The sequence below is a fragment of the Crocuta crocuta genome, unplaced genomic scaffold, assembly GCF_008692635.1.
Source record: "Crocuta crocuta isolate KB4526 unplaced genomic scaffold, BGI_CrCroc_1.0 scaffold70, whole genome shotgun sequence".
In the NCBI taxonomy this organism is placed as follows: domain Eukaryota; kingdom Metazoa; phylum Chordata; class Mammalia; order Carnivora; family Hyaenidae; genus Crocuta; species Crocuta crocuta.
Window position 1 is genome coordinate 1,814,223 of NW_027528417.1, and position 20,057 is coordinate 1,834,279.

A 20,057-nucleotide genomic window follows, 5' to 3' on the forward strand; every position below is an offset into this window, starting at 1 on the left:
TTTCTTTTTTTTTTTTTTTTACAGAATACCGGCAGCGACCCTCTGAGTGTTGAGAGAATGTGTAAGTCCTCGGCCAGTGTCCCACCTTGTTCCTCTTGCCTCGGTGGCCATGACTCATCTCGAGAAACGTCCCACAGCCAGAGCGCTCAGAATTTGACCTGCCACCCGGTGTTGCTGACATTTGCACAATTTGTCCGGCAGCTAGCCGCCATCACAGGGACAGTGCTGGAGGGGCAGTGTGGACCGATCAGCCTAAGGTTGTTCTGAGGGGTCGGCGGTGTGACGTTACAGTAAACAGGCATCACGGTGGCCTGGAGGGACCCTTGACCTGCCTGGTTAGGTAGTATGATTGCCTGTTCGTACGACTGCTGGGGCAGCCCTTGAGAGCCCTGGGTCATTGGCACCTGGAGGGAGACACAAGAGAGAGAGCCCATCGTGAAGAGGTTGTGTTTGCGGGTCCAGGGAGCTACCGCCGTGTCACAAAACATACCCAAGCGTTTGGGTTAGATCTAACTGGTCACCCATCCCGGACTGCCCTTTTATCAACTGTTTTACATCGGGCAAGTCACATAGCCTCTCTGATTCCCTAGACCATTTGCATAATGACACCTGCTCAAAGGGCCACTGGAAGCCGTGCAGAGATGATGTACCGGTGCTGGGACCTATCTGGTGAATGCTCGGAAGGTGCTGGTTCAGAGCTTCCTTCCTTCCTCTCCTGTTACCTTCCAGGGACTAGTCTGGATCTCCCGCTCCGGCTTTCGCTCGGTGGGGAAAGCCGCACTCCCATCCTGGTTTTCTGCAGATACAGTGGCCTCGAATCATCTACAGCAAAGGGGGCTCTTGTCTCCTTCGTCCCTCCCTCGCTCTCAACCTGCAGCGTCAGAGAGCACGAAGCTGGAGGTAGAAAGCGATGCAATGTGAACAAGCACTGTCAGCGTAGGAGGGCCGAGGACAGACTTCTTATTTTGCTTTGGTTTGTGGCTTTGTTTGTTCGTTTGTTCGTTTCAGAGCCAGAAGTAGCTGGTGCAGCTGTATTTCATGACCAAAGCATTTCCCTAACCCTTCGGCGTACTTCAGGAAGTAAATCACAAAAGGGTACGTGATATTTTTTAAATGCCCGGGATGGGTATAGTCACGAAAATGCAGTTGGTAGACCCTCTGCACACGCCCTTTGAAGAAACCTGAGCTGCCCTCGTTCTTTTAAGTTAAAATTGTGGTAAAATGAACTTTCGGAGGCTGTGTCCAAAAATGAATGGAAGCTTGTCATGAAGGCTTTTTCCCAAGAAGCAAAATTTCAACGGCCTATCAGAAGGTCTTCACGAATGACACTTTAGGCTGTAGAATTTTTTTTCCATGAGCGGAAGTTTCAATAACTTTAGCAGGACATTCAAAAGCCATGGTAGTTAGAGAAGCATGCCTGTCCCACTCTACTTTTCTTCTAAGCTTGATTCAAAGTCAACCACCCGCAGGTGCTGGGAGCTGCACCCCCCCCCCCCCCCCCCCCCCCCCCCCCCCCCCCCCCCCNAAGCGCTACTTTATAAAGCACAATTTCCGAAGCTGCTGACGCACACCTGATAAGAAGACATTGCTGGGTAGGAGACCATCAGGCTCTGCACCGGTGCCGCAGGTTGGGTGCGCATCACGCTCTGGTTCTGAGGAGGCGGCTGCTGCACACCTGTGGCACCTTGGAACCCCTGCCGCCCAGACAGGACTGGCTGGTAACCTGCAAAGAAAAACCACCTTTTGACCCGGTTGTGCCAGGAAGAACACAATGGATATGTCACAGCATCAGAGTGCTTGGTCACAAGGCGCCCTTCAGACGCCCTTCGGCACTGCGTTATACAGATACTGATTTCCTAGGAAGGTCTCCTTCTGCGCTAAGAGTGGACAAGGGACGATGCCAAAAAATTTGCTGATATTCACATCCTGATGCAGAACGATCAGTGAAGACAATTTGACGCTGGTACTTTTTTTTTTTTTTATGGTACAAAGACAGGAACCTCCATTGGTATTGTCTGACAGCTATAAATTATACCTCTCGTATTTGTTGTTTGCTTTGTTTCAATGATATCTGGAGTATTCACACACGATCGGGTGGTTTTCCTTCTAATTAAATTGACTCATTCTCTTACTATCTCACCTTTCAGCAAAAGCTCATTTCACCCAGGGATCATCAAAGTGGCTTCTGAGTTTGTGTCTTCCATGCCCTAGTGAACAAAATGATTCACCCTCTGACTAATTCAATGTTCAATGCCTTGGACAAAAGGCAGCAACTAGAGGAAGATGTGGCATGCTTTTTACTGTTTCAACACCAACTCCCAGGAGAACATTCTGGTAAAACACTCCAATAAGTGACCGTGTACCATGAACAGATAATACAGAATGCAGCACAATGCAGAGTGTATCTGTTGTGTCCTTGTGAGTGGGTCAGTTGCTTGGATTTCTTTTCTTTTTTTTGAAGTGGATCACAATTTATTTCTTGTGATTATTTTAATCCCCCCACAAGTGGCTTAAAATGCATTCTTTTTTTTTTTCAAGTTTTTATTTATTTATTTTGAGAAAGAAAGGAGGGGCAGAGAGAGAGGGAGAGAGAGAATCCCAAGCAGGCTCCATACTGTCAGTGCAGAGCCCGATGCGGGGCTCGAGCTCATGAACGGTGAGATCGTGACCTGAGCCAAGATCAAGAGTGGGATGCTTAACCGACTGGGCCACCCAGGCGCCCCAAAAATGCATTCTTAAAAGAAGTGAGCTGTTCTTATAAATTCTGGGAAGAAGGTTACAATTACATGAAAATGATGTGGTGGTAGAAATACAAAACAGATTTACTTCATGATGTAAAACAAGGTCTTTCCAGAGCTCGTACCATGAACCCTACTGACTCCTTTAGAGAAAGTGGAACCATCGACTTAACACAATTCTCAGAAAATCTTTAAGATCTTAGATTGTTTTAAAACACAGACACTAAGCTATGGTTGACGGTCAGATTTAAAAAATGGAAACAATCGATATGCATTGTCAATAAATAACCTGTATTTCGAGAGCACATGAGAGTTTTCACTTTCTGTGGAGGACAGTAAAGTTATATTCCAGTCTTTGGCAGAGGACAATATCTTGCTCTCCTCTGGCTTACATCCAAGCGCCTTCACTCAACTTAGAAATACTGTGGAAACAATGGCTTCCAAATAGTCCCTGAGTTAGGAGATGAGCTCTGCTGGTCACACCACATGGAAACAAGCTATCTTCAGTCTAGAACACCTGAGACAACAACCTTTCTGGGGAAAGGCCAAGCTAGAAGCCCTACCCTGTGCCTGCTGCTGGGGGTGGGGAGGTGGCGGGCAAGGGTGGAATTTAGAAAACCACCCTTTGATCTTTCTGTGTCCCATTGTTTTACCCTCGCGTTAGTCACCCTACTTCAGTCTCCAAGTGGTTTTAACTTATTGAGTTCTTTTAAGTTTTTAAAAGGACATCACATATTAAGAATATAATTAAGAGTAACGGCCATCTGCCCCTGCATCTACTTTGTGCCCACAGTCAAAGCCTTCCCTGGACATGCTCTGCAGGCTGACGTAAGACTCAGAACATCAGCTCATGGGGCTGCATACCTAGGAGGTTTACAGGTTATACAAAAAAGGAAAGCCCATCAGACTTCGAGAACAAGAAATTGGTATGAAAGCCATGTCATGGTCCTCACTGTCTCCCAGAATACCTCATACACAGAGGCACCTGGGAGACATTTGTTTTAACATTGCAGACAGACCGAGTTTCATTGAGCTTTGCTTTAACACGCTCTGCAGATACTGCGTCTTCTACAAATGGAAGGTTGGCAGCAACCTCCCTTCAGACGAGTCCATTGGCACCATTTCTCCAACAGCATTTGCTTGCTCTCATCTTTGTGTTACATTCTGGCAATTCTCAAAGCCTGTCAAAGTTTTTCATTATTATGTTTGTCATGGCGATCTGTGATCAGTGACCAGGGACCGCACCTCATGGAAAGCTCAGATGACGGCTAGCCTATTTTAGCCATGGGTATTTTTTAATTATGGTATGCACATTGCATTTTTAGACATAATGTAAATAGGCTACAGTACAGTGCAGTGTGAACGTAACTCTTATACGCAGTGGGAAGCCAAAAAAAAATTCGTTTGACTCCCTTTATTACGATCTTCGCTTTGTTGCAGTGGTCTGGACCCGAACTCGCCATGTCTCTGAGGTACATCTATCCTTGCAAACAATTGTTTTCTATTCTTTCCCTTGCCTAGATATACCACCCTAATGCATATATCCATTGGCCCTGAAAAATTCTGCTCTTTTACTATTTTTATGACATTATTCCTAGCTGTATCAAACTCATTCTAGCAAGAATTGTTTTACGTGTAGGAAAATAACTTGCTATGAATGTAGAACACTTATCACCAACAGTCTTCCTTACCATTTAATTCCACAGCAAAGAACAGACAATGTGAACACACTTTACAGTCCATATAATGGTAAATGTAATAGAGCCTTATTTCTGGCTGGAGACTCAAAGCACAGGTTGAAAAGGTGAAGGACATCTTTTGAAATTCTGACTTCTATCTGGGAAAATGGTGAAAGCCCCATTGGTTTTGCAGAACATACGTAGGTAAGATGAGAACAAAAAGGGGAGGAATGAAGGGGGCGTGGGGAAGGAAAGAGGCGGTGGCCTTGCTTCAAGAGAATATTTATGTATTTGCTTATTGAACCCTTCCATTCTCTCACAGAGCCGACTTCAAAATGTTCAACAATAAACTGACATAACCTATGAGAGATACATTTATTACACCAGCTCTAAACCAAAGTAGGGGTGAAAGGAAATGAGTCTTTTGTTTTTAAGTTTATTTACTTATTTTGAGGGAAAGAGTGAGAGAGAGAATCCCAAGCAGGCTCTGCATTGTCAGCCTGGAGCCCAACATGGGGCTCGAACTCACAAACCAGGAGCTCACGACCAGAGCCAAAACCAAGAGTCAGATGCTTAACCGACTGAGGTGCCCAGGTGCCCAGTCTTATGATAATAGAGCCGTTCAGACCTACAGAAGCAGAATGTCTTGATAGGAAAAGGAAGTGCACTTCAAATAATATTAAAGGAGAGAGAAAGCTTCTGGGGGCTGTGTGGTCCCATCGCGGTCCAGGCCCAGACCTGGGGGTGTGATGCATCTTTGCGGAGAGCACTGATGCAGTGCACAACAGTGGCTCCCTCCCCAGGCGAGACTTGTGAATGTAAATAGTAGTGCAGAGACACCAGCCCCCAGCTCTGCACTGGGGCCCCGCGGTAAACACGCTTAAGGCACATAAAGATACGTGGGGGAGGCGAATAATGCTCTGAAGTTTCAAAATGAAAACTTAAGTGAGGGGAGGCCCAATTGACATTCATGAATCCCATCGTTTTCTCCACACGCTCCCCAGGCAAGAGATCGACACCTAGGATTGTTGCCCTGGAGCTGCCCGTTTCCTTAAGTGACGTTAGAGACGGAAGGGTGCAGCAAGGTGCTGAAGACAGAAGGCTTTTTGGATGTGAATCTGAGCCTTGGTCCAGAAACAGACCAACAGAACTGCTAGACCAGTGACCTAAGAATGAACCAACAGCATCTGCCCGGGACACAGCCCACCCGAAGGCGAATTGGCAGAGTTAGAGGGAACCTGCTTGTCTCGTCTGTTCAAATGAGAAATGTGTTCCGGTTTGTCAATTCTTGGCTGTGAAATGATCACTTTTTCATATTTATTGAGGATTCGCGAGATATAATGCATCTTACGAAACAGAAACAGCCACCGTAGCTGCCCTGTAGGCTTGCTATGGAAATCATAAAGACATTAGCTGTTTTTATTTCTTTTGCAGCCCAGATTAATTCAATTTTCAAGTCCACATGTATCATTTGTTTTCTGAAGGTAAAAAGGTTAGGAATGGATGAACGGCTCCTAGCAAATAAAAAAAATGCACTCTGTGGAGATTGAAGGGCTGAAAGATTAAAAATGTCTGGATCTTATCAATCTGAAAACGGAATTGTGTTCTTCGCGAAATACAACAGCTATTGAATACTCTTTAGTTTGAGGATAATTCATTAATATTCTGCCAAGGAAACATTTCTCCTCATGTGCCACAATTATGAAAAATCAGAATGTAAATTGATGTGGGACCATAAATTGGCAAGATTGTGACGGACCTTATTTTAACTAGGATTTGAATACTCTGTTACAGATCCAACAATCGGAAACTGAACGAGATGGCAAAGTAGCAAACTGTATTTGCAGGGTATTGCTGCCTCAGCTGTTGTTAGTTACAGATGTGAAGACGGGAAAATGAGCAGTTAAGAGGGCAAGTGTCTACAGAACAAATTAATGAGAAGGGAGCCAGTTTTTATCACCTCCGCCAAACCCACCCGAGCGTTGGAATGAACATGCTGTGTTAATTAAGTAAAATATTCGTAATGTGGTGGACTGTCTTCAAATACTAAAATTAATAATTTTAATATGAAAGTTACTTATCTCGGAATGATAAGATGTTGATATTTTTCTATGTTCCTAGGGGACACATGAGCTATCTCTGAATCCAAATTCTGCTCCTTGTAAATAGCTTTGAAATGGAATTACAGTAGGTCAACTGTGGCAGGGCTGGTGAAGAATATGAAGAAAAATGCTGATTCAGAACTGGCTTCTCCCTCTGCTGAATTTTTATAGTTTGTGCCTTGTGCCATTTTTCAATATCTTCCCAGTTCGCCTTCTTGGGTGCCCATCAATTCCTTCACACTTCCATCTTCTTTGAAGATTTTCCATTATAGATGAAATAACTAGCTATATTTGTTGATCGCTTAGTCTAATCCAAACAGTGAGTTAAATGCTTTTACCTTTTGTCATGACAATCCCATTATGAGATAGTCACTATTACTAAATTCTTTTTACAAAAGAGAAGACTGACTTAGGTGTAGGGTTTTTTTCAAGGACACACAGCTACTAGGAGGACAGGCTCAAATTTTAGTTGTGGTTTTCTGACATCAGTGCCCTTGCTGATACTCACTAAATTGTAGGAATATTTATTATACATTATTCCAATTTTCATACCCTAACAAATCCTTGAGTGTGTCAGGTATTTAGTGGCAATTTACTGCATTAATTATTTCTCAGTAATTAAAAAAATTAAATGGACAAGGATTATAACTCACGCTTTGTTGAAGACGATCTTGTTAGTATCAAAGAAAGGAAATCAAAGGCAAAGCATAACTTCCCTGTCAAAACCAACTCCTACCACTCAATAGCAGTTTTACAGTCTTCTTCCTCAGATTAGGGGATACCAGATAAGCAGCTGGGTTGAAATAGGTAGGGGTAAGTCAAACAGACTCTAGTCCCTTCATTCACCCCATTAGTTTCTAATAAGCTGATACTATAGTTTTCAATTACTAGGACCATTTCAAATAATAGCTCTCTCCACACTCTTTGAAGACTCTGTATAGCTACTGGACTGTTTTCTCAAAATGATCTTGAAATATCAGGTAAAATTAACTTGTGTCTATATTAAATGTAAGAATTATCATTTGACTGTTCTAGGCAACTGGTTGCCTCTGGGAAAGTCAGTTGGCCTTTGGAAACAAAACTAGTATTAATAGTTTGGAAAGATAAAAATAGGCAAGAGAAAAGAGGTATACTGAGGCTCTGCGTCTGATCTAGGATGTCAAGGAATCAAGGAATCAAGATCCCCCAGGCCACTTAGAGATGGCTGTACCTTTGGAGTTTATAGAGCTATCATTATGCTCTAATTCTGTGAATACTATGGCTTTCTTCCAACTTTTATTTGTTACCAGGGCACTGTCCCTATGATGGGGAGTCCTTTTCCGTGTCATCTATCTATAGCATCTTGGTGCTCAAGGTAGCCTTGGATAGAGAGGATGGATATGCAACATGGTATCATGGTATCTCTACGGTTTTCTGAAAGAGGAACCACTGTCTTATGCTTTAGAGAGGTGGACTTGGGGTAATGGATACCCCTTGCCTGCCACCCCACCCTCATGTAAGGTGGATAATGGCCTTGATCGATTAGCTCACTTCAGGCCTTCCAGAAGCAGAGGGCCCTCAGATACTAAGGAAGACACATGATTCTGGGCTTTGCAGATGCTGGCCTGTTCCAGTACAAATCCCAGGTGTGACAATGTAGGCCAACTGGGCTCAACTTTGACAAACAAGGTGTTAACCTTTTGAAGCACTTGCCTCTACGCCAAACTCCCAATCTATGTGGCCTAAACCCTAAGTAGAACGTTTCAAACAGCAGAGCAGTATACTGGTGTGCCTGGGCGGCTCAGTCAGTTAAGTGTCTGACTCTTGATTTCTGCTCAGGTCATGATCTCATGGTTCATGAGATCAAGCCCTACATCAGGCTCCATGCTGGCAGCGTGGAGCCTGCTTGGGACTCTCTCTCCCTCTCTTTCTGCCCCTCCCCTGCTGAGGCACTCTCTCTCTCTTAAAATAAATAAACGAAACTTTAAAACAAACCAAAAAAACTCACCACCACCACCACAACAACAAAACACAGAGGAGCAACATAAACTAGATTGGAAAACATTTTTTATCTCTAAACATGTCAAAAAACTAAGATATATGATAAAAACACCCAGCCTGGAAACAGTAATCAGACACTGTTCTGTTCTTACAGATGAAGTAAAATAGCATGAAACGGTCCTACGACTTCAAAAGGAGAAGTGCAATCAATTCCTTTTTTTTTTAGCTTAAAGCCCATCATGTCTTCTTTCATCTTTGTGTAAGCATCTGCTTCCACTTCATTTACGGGCTGTGTCTACACCCTTCCTCTTCTCTCCGTCTATTATCCTGTGGTATTCATTGCATAGGGACACGATGCAGAATGACCTGTAGGGACTCTGCACGGGAACGGGCGTGATGCGGCTCATGTCCTGGCAAAGACCAGTCCAACCTAATGAATTTGAGGAAGGCTGTGACAGGCTTTACGTGGGACTATGCTTCCTGAAGCTGTAGCTTTTCTTCGCACGTGTTCTTTTGCTCATTAGCTTTCATGCTGCACAGAGTATAATTCTTAAAAGCCTCTTTCCTGTCCCCGGAGAACATCACACATGGGTCATTTTCTAATGGCAGTACACATCAGATGAACCAGCCTATTACTGCCAGCTCGGGGGCCTCTTCACTGCAATTATACCATCCTGATCCATGTTATCGCAACTACAAAGCTAGTTTTCTTTCTGTCTTTTTCTTAAATCAGGGCAACATGAGAGACATTGTTGAATGACTACAGGAATGAATCATGCACGGACTTTCAATGAACACCTCCGACAGGAGCTGCACTGAATCCCATTTTAAATGGAAGAGGCTGTCATATTATTGAAGTCATTCTCTGAACTTTCCCGGCCCAGAGGGCCATGCTGACAGCCAGAGAGCTTCAGCAACCCAGAGGGAGAGAAGCTACACAAAAGACCCGCACACGTTTTACCTTCTTAATGAGGCTGCTGCAAGGCTGCGCGGCTTAGAAGACAACGCCGTGTTCCTGCATCCCTGCACTTGTGTCCGAGTTAACTGTGGGCATCATACAGCCGGGCTGGTGACAGCCAAGTGCCGCTGAGGCACCGTGAGAACCTCTCTTCTCAGACTAGGCTTGGGGCAAAGTCAAGGTTGGGAATGGCTCTAATCACTGCCCCTGTAATATCGCGCTGCTCTCCCCCCTTCCCCGTGGGCATCTTCATTGACGATTTGGTGTTGATCAGCCAGCTCGAACAGGATAATTGTGAGGTCGGATGTCACAGGGTTAATATCACTGTGATCAAGGAACCATCCCTGTCACAGGGCTGCAGGCTACAACCTGGCCCCGGCTCCATATTTTGCAAATAAGTGCTGTGGATGCAGATTGAATCTGTAGAAATCCATCTGTCACTACAACTAGAAAAACGAGTTCACAGGCAACGAATGGGGAATCAAAAGTGCCTCCTTGATAGAAGAAAGCATTCTACGTTATTTTTCCCAAGTACCCAAAAATAATTATCTTCTTTTCTTCCACTCCAGACTGCCAAGAGTTCTTATCCAAACCTTACTCTAGTGGCAGATTTAAGAGTATTATTGTTCTACTGACACGGTCTTCTCAAAGGGAACAGCACTGATCTAGGACAGGGACAATGTGGACCAGAACTAAAGCAGCGGAGGTCGGAATGGAGAGAAGGGACATATACTGAAAGAAATTTACAATGTGAATTGTGAGAAACCGGCATCTTGTAGTGTTCGTGGTATCACATGCTGGATGGACGTGGACTGACTGTCCCACCGTCACGAGTACCAGTCACCCACTGGAAAACTGACTCTCTGCAAAACAAAAGCTCTGATTTGTATTCTTGTCCACTTCCCTGGTGTAAACATTCCCACCGTGGCCCGTTTCAAGCTTCAAGCATCTTAACAACTCGCTGGCAAGGTTCCTGATTTTTTTTTAACAGTTGTGCTTGTGAGCTGGAATGAGACAGCTCAGCACAGTGAAGCCACTGACCTAAATTCAATGCCAAGCAATCATCAGATGTTCAGTTCAGTTCAGTTCCTCTGTTTTTTTTTTTTTTTATCATTCCTTTTCAAGTCTTACTTACTCTTTTCTTTGACATTTTGCATAAGAATGATTATAAGAGCCATTAGGACATGAGTGGGGCAAGTGGTAGAGCCCAGACATGAAAAGAACTTGCAGGACTATCTAAGATGCCCCAGGACAGAAGCCCGTCTCAGACTCTAGGATCCCTGACAGGGAGATGCCCTTGTGGTGTGAGTGAGGAAATGGGGAGCCTGTGAGGGAAGGCTTCCAGGAGGTCATTTTGAACCTGGTATTGGAAGATGAGTCAGTGCATGCTAATGGAGTGGGATGAAGTGGGAATAACCACGATAAAGGAAGGAGAACACATGGGGCACCTGGGTGGCTCAGTCGGCTGAGTGGTCGATTTCTGCTCAGGTCATGATCTCACGGTTCCTGAGTTCCAGCCCCGCATCAGGCTCTGCGCTGACAGCCCAGAGCCTGGAGCCGGCTTCAGATTCCATGTCTCCCTCTCTCTCTGCCCCTCCCGTTTGCACTCTCTCTCTCCCCTCAAAAATAAATAAAATGTTTGGAGCAACATGGGAAAAGCTAAGAGATGTGGGAAATATGTTTAAGGACTCTAAGTATTTAGAGGCAGCAGCAGGTTAGAAATGAGAAAAGGCAGTACAGGGGGAGAGAAGGGGAGTTGGGTTCAAATCCTTGGGCCTTGAACACCATTTATGAAACTNGTCTCTCTCTCCCCTCAAAAATAAATAAAATGTATGGAGCAACATGGGAAAAGCTAAGAGATGTGGGAAATATGTTTAAGGACTCTAAGTATTTAGAGGCAGCAGCAGGTTAGAAATGAGAAAAGGCAGTACAGGGGGAGAGAAGGGGAGTTGGGTTCAAATCCTTGGGCCTTGAACACCATTTATGAAACTGGAACTTAAAAGTGGAAAGATTTAGGGTGCAATGTAAGGTATTTAAGCTGAACAATGAAATGACAGATGGCCCTTTCATAAAGATTCCTCAGAAGCCACTTGGGGGTTACATACATGGAGGTAGAGAATCTCCTCTTGGGAGGCCATGGCAATCACCTAGGGTAGAGACAATGAATACATGCGCCAAGGAGGAATGGTAGGGGTGGAGAGAATGGACACATCAGAGACATACTTAGCATGTGAACCATCAGACATTGGCATCTAGGAGCTGTAGGGAGGAGTGACAGGAAGGAGGAACCCGAGAATCAGCCTCAAGTTCTGTTTTGGTGAGGGGTGTTGACTGTAGTGCCCTCGCTGTGAATACAAGTGGGACAAGTAAATGGAGGTAAGCAGGAAACACACGAGCAAAAGAGTTCTAGAGCTCAGGCCATCAGCGTGTCTTAGACGTTCAGATTCAGCGGTCGTCAGGGTATTGCTGCTCTTGGAAGACAGGATATTCATGAGTGGGTACAGACTGGGGAGACAAACCACATGGAGCCCTAAGGCGCATCAGGATTCAGATACGGATCTGAGAACATGACACCTGAATAGGAGAATGAGGAGTGATGGAAAAATTAGGAGAACCAGAAGAGAATGGCAGGAAGGCAAAAAAAAGGGAGAGAAGTGTTTCAAGAAAGGGGAACGTGCCAATGACTAGTGCTGCAGAATTTCTGAGAGAGAGAAGAAATAACTCCTGTGGTTCAAAGATATACTGGTGATCTTGACAAAAGCAAAGGCAGTGATGGACAAAGCAGGCAAGCCCGAAGGCAAAGGAAAAAAGTGGATTCCTTTGAAAAGTCTGACAGTGCGACCAAGCTGTGAGCAGAGAACAGAGCAGAGAGCTAGAGGGGCGTGTAGGGTTGCCAGGATTTGTGGGTTTGTGTTGTCGCTGTTTTGACATGGGATGAATGGAAGGGTTTTTATATTTTGGAAAATGAAGTAAAGAGAAAAAGATTTAAAAATCTGGAAAGAATAAGAAGATGTATGAACTTGTCATGAGTCACAGTACATTAAACATCAAGGGATACACACAATCGGGAAGTCTGGGACCTGAGTGACAGAGAGTCTGCATTTTCTCTCCTACCCAGCTGATAGCTTCCAGTGTCACCTCCTCACTATTATATACCTCATCTAACCTAGCAGTAAAACAGCTTGGGCCTTTCCTTTCTGCCAAGTTCGCTGAAGACAGGACGGCGCAGAGAGCTTATGAGGAGGTATGACAAAATGCCGGAAGAGAATTTGAGAAGGCAACAGAGGACACCCAAGATAACTTCTGACAAGAAGCTGAAGGAAAGAGGCCCTTATTCATTTTATGAATCTGATTAGTGTTTCATTCAATAATGAATTGAAATAATGAAGAAAGTCTTGATTAGAAGTGAATGAAAAGCCCCTGGTCCCAGGACTGTCCATCCAAAATCAATCAGTAGGATCCATTGATATGAGGACCTGCTGTATGTTATCTGCCAAAGTAGACGATCAAGTGAAATTTCCATAAAAACAAAAAGAAAACAAGCCTCAGGAAGATGTCCTCTGTTACACGTTGGACTTTATATTCTTTGAACAAATGTGCAAAAATGCCAAGGACGAATGTTTTCAAGATTTATTTTTTCTGATTTTTCCTTAAGGTCTGAATAGAGCTGATCAGTTAGTTTTGAACTTCAGGATGCCAAAACTTAAAAGTTCAACTTATTTACATTCACTTACAACCCAAGAGTGAGTGATTATCTCTAGATTATGTAATGTGTAGCTAAAACAAAACAAAACCCACCACAAGCTTGATATAAGTGTATGCATTCTACCTACAGCTCCAAGAACACTGTGGAGGTAAACCTTTGTACTGGTCTCTTTATAGGGTTTGGACAACATGACTTCCGATTCCCTAAAATTCTGTCTCTTTATCAATACTCAACAGATGACCCCAAAACAAAGCCTCTGGTAGCAGACGATGTCACAAGTCTAAGCGCCAATAAAGAGACACTTTCTGTTCATCTCCATAATCACTTGTGGTATTCCTTGGTAACAGCAATAAGGATGTTAATCTCACCATGTCAGGAACTGTTATATAAAAGGGTTGTTTCATCTGGATTGAGACAGTGATCAGAAGTCTTCAGCCTTGTCTATACAAATACAAATGTGCTCATCTTTTCAGCTGGAATAGAAGGCCACGGTCAATCTGTAAATCTGATGTCACAGTAATTAAGGTGAAAATGAAACTGTGGAACAAATGGTGTGTCCTGAAGACCCTTTCAATCACCCCTTTGGGGCAGGCTGTCTCCCCAGGACCCAGTAGTTTTGTTTTCTAATGGCCTGCTCCAGGGTAGGAAGCTCGAGGATTCAGATCATTCATTTGTTAATTTTTCCCTTCAACTCCCGGCATCCGAGGGTGATACTCACATGTCACATGCTTCGTTGCTTTACAAGCACCCCAGTGGAGCCCAAGAATTTTAAAATAGTCACACTTTTCTTACTAGAGGTTTCTTTCCAGGCTGAGGAGGAACCCCCTTACAAGGCATAGCTGGCTCTCCAAACCTCAGGCAGAGGGAGCCCTCTGGGCCAAATGAACCACTGCTCTTTAGTACAATGAGATGATGTCTCACTGTTCCACTCAGTCCTGCCTCAACATCCTCTCTCTATTTCTGATCACCTGCTTCCCCACCTGGCTGGAGCTCTTTTCCCTGGGTCCATGGTTCTCAGTGTTGCCCTGTCTCTGAATAATGCAGAGGGGTGATTAAAACACAAATCACTGGTCTCCAGAGGTATTGGTTCAGGAGGTGTGGGTTGGGGGCTGAGAATCTGCATTTCTGACAGGTCTGCTGTGATGGCGGTACTGCTGATCTGGGGGACCACGCTCCGAGAACCCCTGCTGGACCTTCGTTCTCAATAAATACTTTTGCCTTGAATTCCTGTTGCTTAACCCACTCATTAGTTTTCCCTTTACAAAGTGGGTGATGGGATCTGGCAAGTCACACTCTGTGGGAGGCCACCTCTCCTCTTTGACTTCATGTCCCTTATCTGCAAAAGGGAGACAATCTTCTTCTCAGTGGGTGTGAGGATGGGCTAAGGGCCCCCTTGTAACACACCTCCCAGTATCTGAGCACCTGGCAATCACCAACACATGGGAGTCCCTTCCTCTGTTCTTTGCACTTTCCATCTTGTATGGACTTGGATTATATTTTATTACTTATTAGGGTCCTGCTTCCCAGGGAGATCACGACCCTCAGGAAGAGAAAGTCTATCTTACACATCTCTATCTAGCCCCGAATTCTACGTCCAATACTTCAAGAACCTACTGCCCCTATTACACTCACCCTACGAGAATCCTTGTGTTAACTATTATGTGATGTCGCATAACAGAAAATAAGCCAAAACCCACAAATTTGAAAGAAAAGAATGAAGACATGATGTGCTCAGAACAGAGCCCAAAGACCTGCCCGTGGGTGATGGGCGGCAGGAGGTGAAGGATTTGTCACCTCCACAGCAGAAGGTTTTTGCAAAGCTGACTAGATGTCAACTACCATCTCATATCCTCTTTGCCTCCTGACAAAAAACAAAGAAGTTCCTTCTAACAGCAAATCAAGAGGGCACAGCAGTGTATTCTAAATCCGCCTCTTGCTCCCAAGCTGGGGGCAGAGATAGACCCAGAAAAGGAAAGGGGGAGGAAATACGGGAAGGAGCGGATAAAGGGAGTGGAGGGAGAGAAGGAAAAATGCATCTGAAAGAGACGATGTTTGCCATTCTCAAGTCTATCAGTTAGCATTTGGCGAGGCCTCTGGGAAACCAGATCGGATATCTACAGCCTCCTATTTCTTGGGATGTAACCGTGGGTTTGCTACCTAATGGTTATAGTCCTTGTGGCTGTGCCTCAACCTCCCTTAGTCCTAAAAGAAAAGCAACCTACCTAGACCTCACCTACCTTCCCTGGTACAGTTCGAGCTGATTTCCCTTGTTTTTCTAATCTTGTTGGCTCTCACTAAGCCTGCGGGCATTCAACTTGACCATGGCCCACCCATCTGGAATCTCCTGGCCCACCTCGCTCCAGGTGGTGAGGCTGAGGTTGACAGGGTGAAGAAGGCACTTGCACAGGACCACACACAGAGTTTCCCAGGAACGGGGGACCACATCCCATTTTCCTGTTGGTCGGTTCACCAGCACGCATTCTGTAACGCCTGCTCCAAACAGGACGGACTGGGTTGCTCGGAATATTTTTGTTTCCTAAGTGTTCACAACTAAGGAATTGAGTTGTGTCATTCTGGAAACAATCCATATCCATTTCAAAAATGAACAAGAATGCCATTTCCACACAGGTGAAAACTCGGTTGCTGTTTTCGTATTATTACTACTAAGAGTTTGGAGAGAACATCTTGTGTACCTGACCTGGAGCTCACCTAGCCTGTCTGCAGTAGCTACCAACAGATTTCTCTAGGACAGCACGTAGTAGGGCCTTAGGGAAAGAAAATAAGCATTTTGGAGATTCAGGGAACTCATGAGTTACAAAACCCAGAATCAAACCATCTCTTTGGAAACCTATCAGCCCAATTGTATCCCAACATTTAGATACAAATATTCGCAGTTATTAACCAACAGTTCATATCACGGATCAATGGGTACAATTATCCTCATTTGACAGAGGATGAAATGAAGCACAAGGAATTGAATAGACAGGTCAGGGCCACATCGCCCTGAAGTACCAGACTGTAGTCTACTCCTTTCTCCTCTGCCCCCCACCTCGGGGGCCCGGCAGGCAACAGAATTCCACTCAATGATTCACCCGAAGAGATATTAATAAAGAGAGAATTGCCAAACCAGTAGGCAATTTAAGGGACCAACTAGCGAAGGAGGCACCCAGAGCCTAATGCCAGCGGGGGTGCTCTTTTCACTCTTTGGTCTGAAGGTTTTAGGAGAGGAGGCAAGATTAGCAGAAGCCAGTCAGAGCGGGAGGGGCCCCCCTGAGAACCAAGTGCACATCCAGGGAATGGCAGGGAGACACCCATCTCTCTCTCTCGGCTCTCTGATCTCTTGCTGCTGACGCCTTCCGCTATAAGAGTCACCTGGAATCCCCAGGCCACAGGCAGTTGAGAGGGACAGTCTTCAAGGTGAGAAGCGAAGGAAGGAGAACAGCTAGGCGATGGGGGGAGAGGCGAACGGAAAGTAACGCCACACCCCTTCCCTCCGAGCATTACCAGGAGCATGTTCCCATGATGACGGGGAGCATTTCCAAAGCCACCACACCAACCTGCTCAAATGAAGATTTTAAAGAGAGTGGATAACAACTTTAGCTGAGGTTTTACAGGTCTCTTCTTTTTTCTCCTTTCAAAAATTATCCTTTCTAACACACGATAATATGTCAGACTAGGCACTCAGCATGACTGCTTGGGCAATTAAGTAAATGTTAACTCTCAAATTTGTATGTCATTAGATACTAGGCAGAATATTTGACTCTCTGCCCTACTGCTCGCCTCTCCATTTTGAGGAAATGACAATGTTTGCAGGGAATTGATAATAACTTAGGAAGTACGATTAACTGATGCTGCTGTTTAAATATCCCGTAGTACAAAGGAAAAAGTTAAATTATGATTCAACTCCAGCGGTACTACTCATTTTGTTGGAATCTGACATTTTTCTTCACTGGCAGCAGAACGAGATTGCTGAGATCAAATGGGTAACAAAGGGCAGAGGCTATTTCAGGGGAGACGAAAAAAGAAAAAGGAAGATTTAGCTTATTTCGACAATGACCCTAACTGACTCTTGTATTCCCCATGCTTGTTTGGTTTGGAAAGAGCTCTGTTATAAACTGGTCTTAAATTTAGTACGTACAGCCATGATCTTTTTTCAAATATTTAAAGCAACTATCAGCAAGATGAAGCAGTATGAAGGAATGCTTAAACGAGACTTTAAATAAGACTTCCGTTGTTAAATCTAAGGAGTTTCTGCTTCCTGATGGAATAATTACAGACAGGGGGCCAAAGGTTACCTCTTCTACCCACTGGCCCTGTGACCGGGGAAGTTGTCTAACACTGCTGAGCTTTGTTTTGCTTGCCTCTTAACTGGGAGCTGGCAATTCCCAATTTCCTAGGGCTTTTGTGAAAGTCAAGTCGATATCAGGTAATGAGACTAACATGTTCTTCGGCACCCGGCATTTATTCCATGGTAGTTGACACGTGTTTCTACCACATGATACTACAGAAATGGAAGTATTCTCACTTCCTCCAGAATCGTGTTTTCAATGAAGAACAAACTGGGTATTGATAATACCAGAATGGGCCCCACGTACCGAAACCAAAAACCAAAAACAAAACCTAAAAACCTGGAACTGCCCCTTGACCTGACCACGTGGAGGCAGACTTCGGTGCACCAAATTTCCTTATGAGCCAAGGCACGGTCAGTAAGGGCAATTTACATGGATGTAACCATGGGTAATGCAGTGATTGTACTCCTTTGCCCTTGGATTCTGGGAAGTAATAATCTCTAGGAGCAAAAAACCATCAGAAGTGCTTCTGAACGGGAAGGTAGGCAAAGTACTAGTATAGCCGGGGATGGAAGAGACAAACTGGCCATAACTGGGGAGCAGATGTCCAGGCAGGAATCATTTGGAAAGGCATTTGGCCCCAGACTCCAGGCACTGGGGAAGCACTGCTTTCTGGGCTGTAACTTCCGGAGAGCCAGGGGTACTGTATCTTTTTCTTTCCAGGCTCTACTCCATGTCCATTACCAAAGACGCAGCAGAATGTAAGGCTTCCTTTAATTCCTGTATCTGGTCACCAAATCAAAGCTATGCTTGCACCTCCCCTAGGCTTTGTGTGCTCCCCCTGATCAAAGCACTTAGGAAAAGGAGCGCTCTCCTTCATCCAGAGCTGTCTCAGAGCAAAAGGGTGCTCAGTGCACCCTGGGCTCAGGCAAGGCACCTTTCAGTCTTTTTCTGGTGACATTATTAGGCCCATTGAATAATGGGGCCCCCTGTCATCGCATCAAATATATGACACAAAGCAGCGTCGCCCTCCTCCACATCCCTGGGTCAGCTGCTGTTGCGAAAAGCTGTCCCCTAACTTATTAGACGACTGCATTGCCTCCCCGCTTCTAGAAACCCCGGGATGTTTGCAGAGGGCAGAGAATCTTGCACTTTACAAACATTTCTAACCTACCCATTTTGTACAATTTTTTGTGCTAGACGATTAAACAAGTGATTTTTAAGAATAATTACAATATTTTAATTAACATATTATTGATTATATGATTCTTTCAAATGTAATATTTAATAATATATAATATATATAATATATTGTTTTCCATAACTATGGAAATAAAGGAAACTATGTTTTCCTCAACTATGTAAGATAAAAGATCATGATTTGTGAGCAAATAGCTTTTGAAATGTTGGGCCTGGGCAACTAAATGAATAATAAAATGAGCCTTTTAGCTAAAGACGTATTACAGTACCAAAACAGGTTTGAAACATGCTTTTTAACTTGATTTTGATGATTTTTGTGTTTCATTTCTAACTGATAAGACAAAAGGTTTCATGCCATATACTGCAAGCACTTAACCACACACACACAGAGACACAGACACAGACACATACACACACACACAACATGGTAGATTATAGATAGCCTCTATTCCTTCTAAACAAAAAGCCAAATTGGATGTAAATGTCATCATTTTCCTCTTTTGACCTGTGGAATGCATTTATTTACTTCTAATCACTAGTTTTTCTTTATACGTATCAGCTAAAAGAGCACAAAATGAAGATTAAAATCCATCTCTCTCATTTCTCATATTTTATAAAATATAAGAGAGGCAGGGGCGCCTGGGTGGCTCAGTCGGTTGAACGGCTGACTTCAGCTCAGGTCATGATCTCACAGCTCGTGGGTTCGAGCCCCATGCTGGGCTCTGTGCTGACAGCTCAGAGCATGGAGCCTGCTTTGGATTCTGTGTCTCCCTCTGTCTCTGCCCCTCCCCAACTCACGCTCTGTTTCTCTCAATCTCTCAAAAATAAATAAACATTAAAAATTAAAAAAAAACAATAGAGGCAGATTTGGCAATTATGCATAGGGGGATCATACGTATCTATCAATGGCTGTTGCTCTAGTACAATTATTAACTGCCTTCCTTCTCACTCTCAAATGTGTAAGGGTTCAGATGGTGAACTGCATTGTGACTATATATATGTGTGTGCATACATAATAACTATGCAATATATATATAGGTGTATGTATACACACATACACATATATGTACTTTTACATATACACGTGTACTTTTGCATGTGTGTATACATACATATACATATGTACACATGAATATACTTTTTATGATGATAGTGATGATTTGATTGAAATGAAGTTAGATAAATTTTACCCTGTGTGCTGCCCGTAAATTCCACTGCAACGTCTGTTGCCCTTTCTCTTCCTGTCCTCAGTCAATGGGTCCTTATGCATATAAGTTAAACAATGTATGGCTCAGAATTAACAATATTGGAAATAGGGACACCTGGTGGCTCAGTCAATTGAGCGTCCAACTGTTGATTTTGGCTCAAGTCATGATCCCAGGGTTGTGGGATCGAGCCCCATGTC

At 44.1% G+C, this 20,057-nt stretch overlaps 1 protein-coding gene across 16 annotated transcripts in view; it reads right to left on the minus strand.

Moving 5' to 3' along the window:
* ARPP21 (cAMP regulated phosphoprotein 21) overlaps nt 1–20,057 on the minus strand; it is a 154,669-nt gene continuing 134,612 nt past the window's right edge. For all 16 annotated transcript variants that reach the window (XM_077754260.1, XM_077754264.1, XM_077754276.1 and 13 more), the window contains 2 exons: nt 1,572–1,723; nt 1–404 (listed from right to left, as the gene is read on the minus strand). In XM_077754260.1, the coding sequence (XP_077610386.1) occupies nt 147–404; nt 1,572–1,723 (410 nt within the window). In that variant the 3' untranslated portion in view covers nt 1–146. The remainder of the gene's footprint in view (nt 405–1,571; nt 1,724–20,057) is intronic.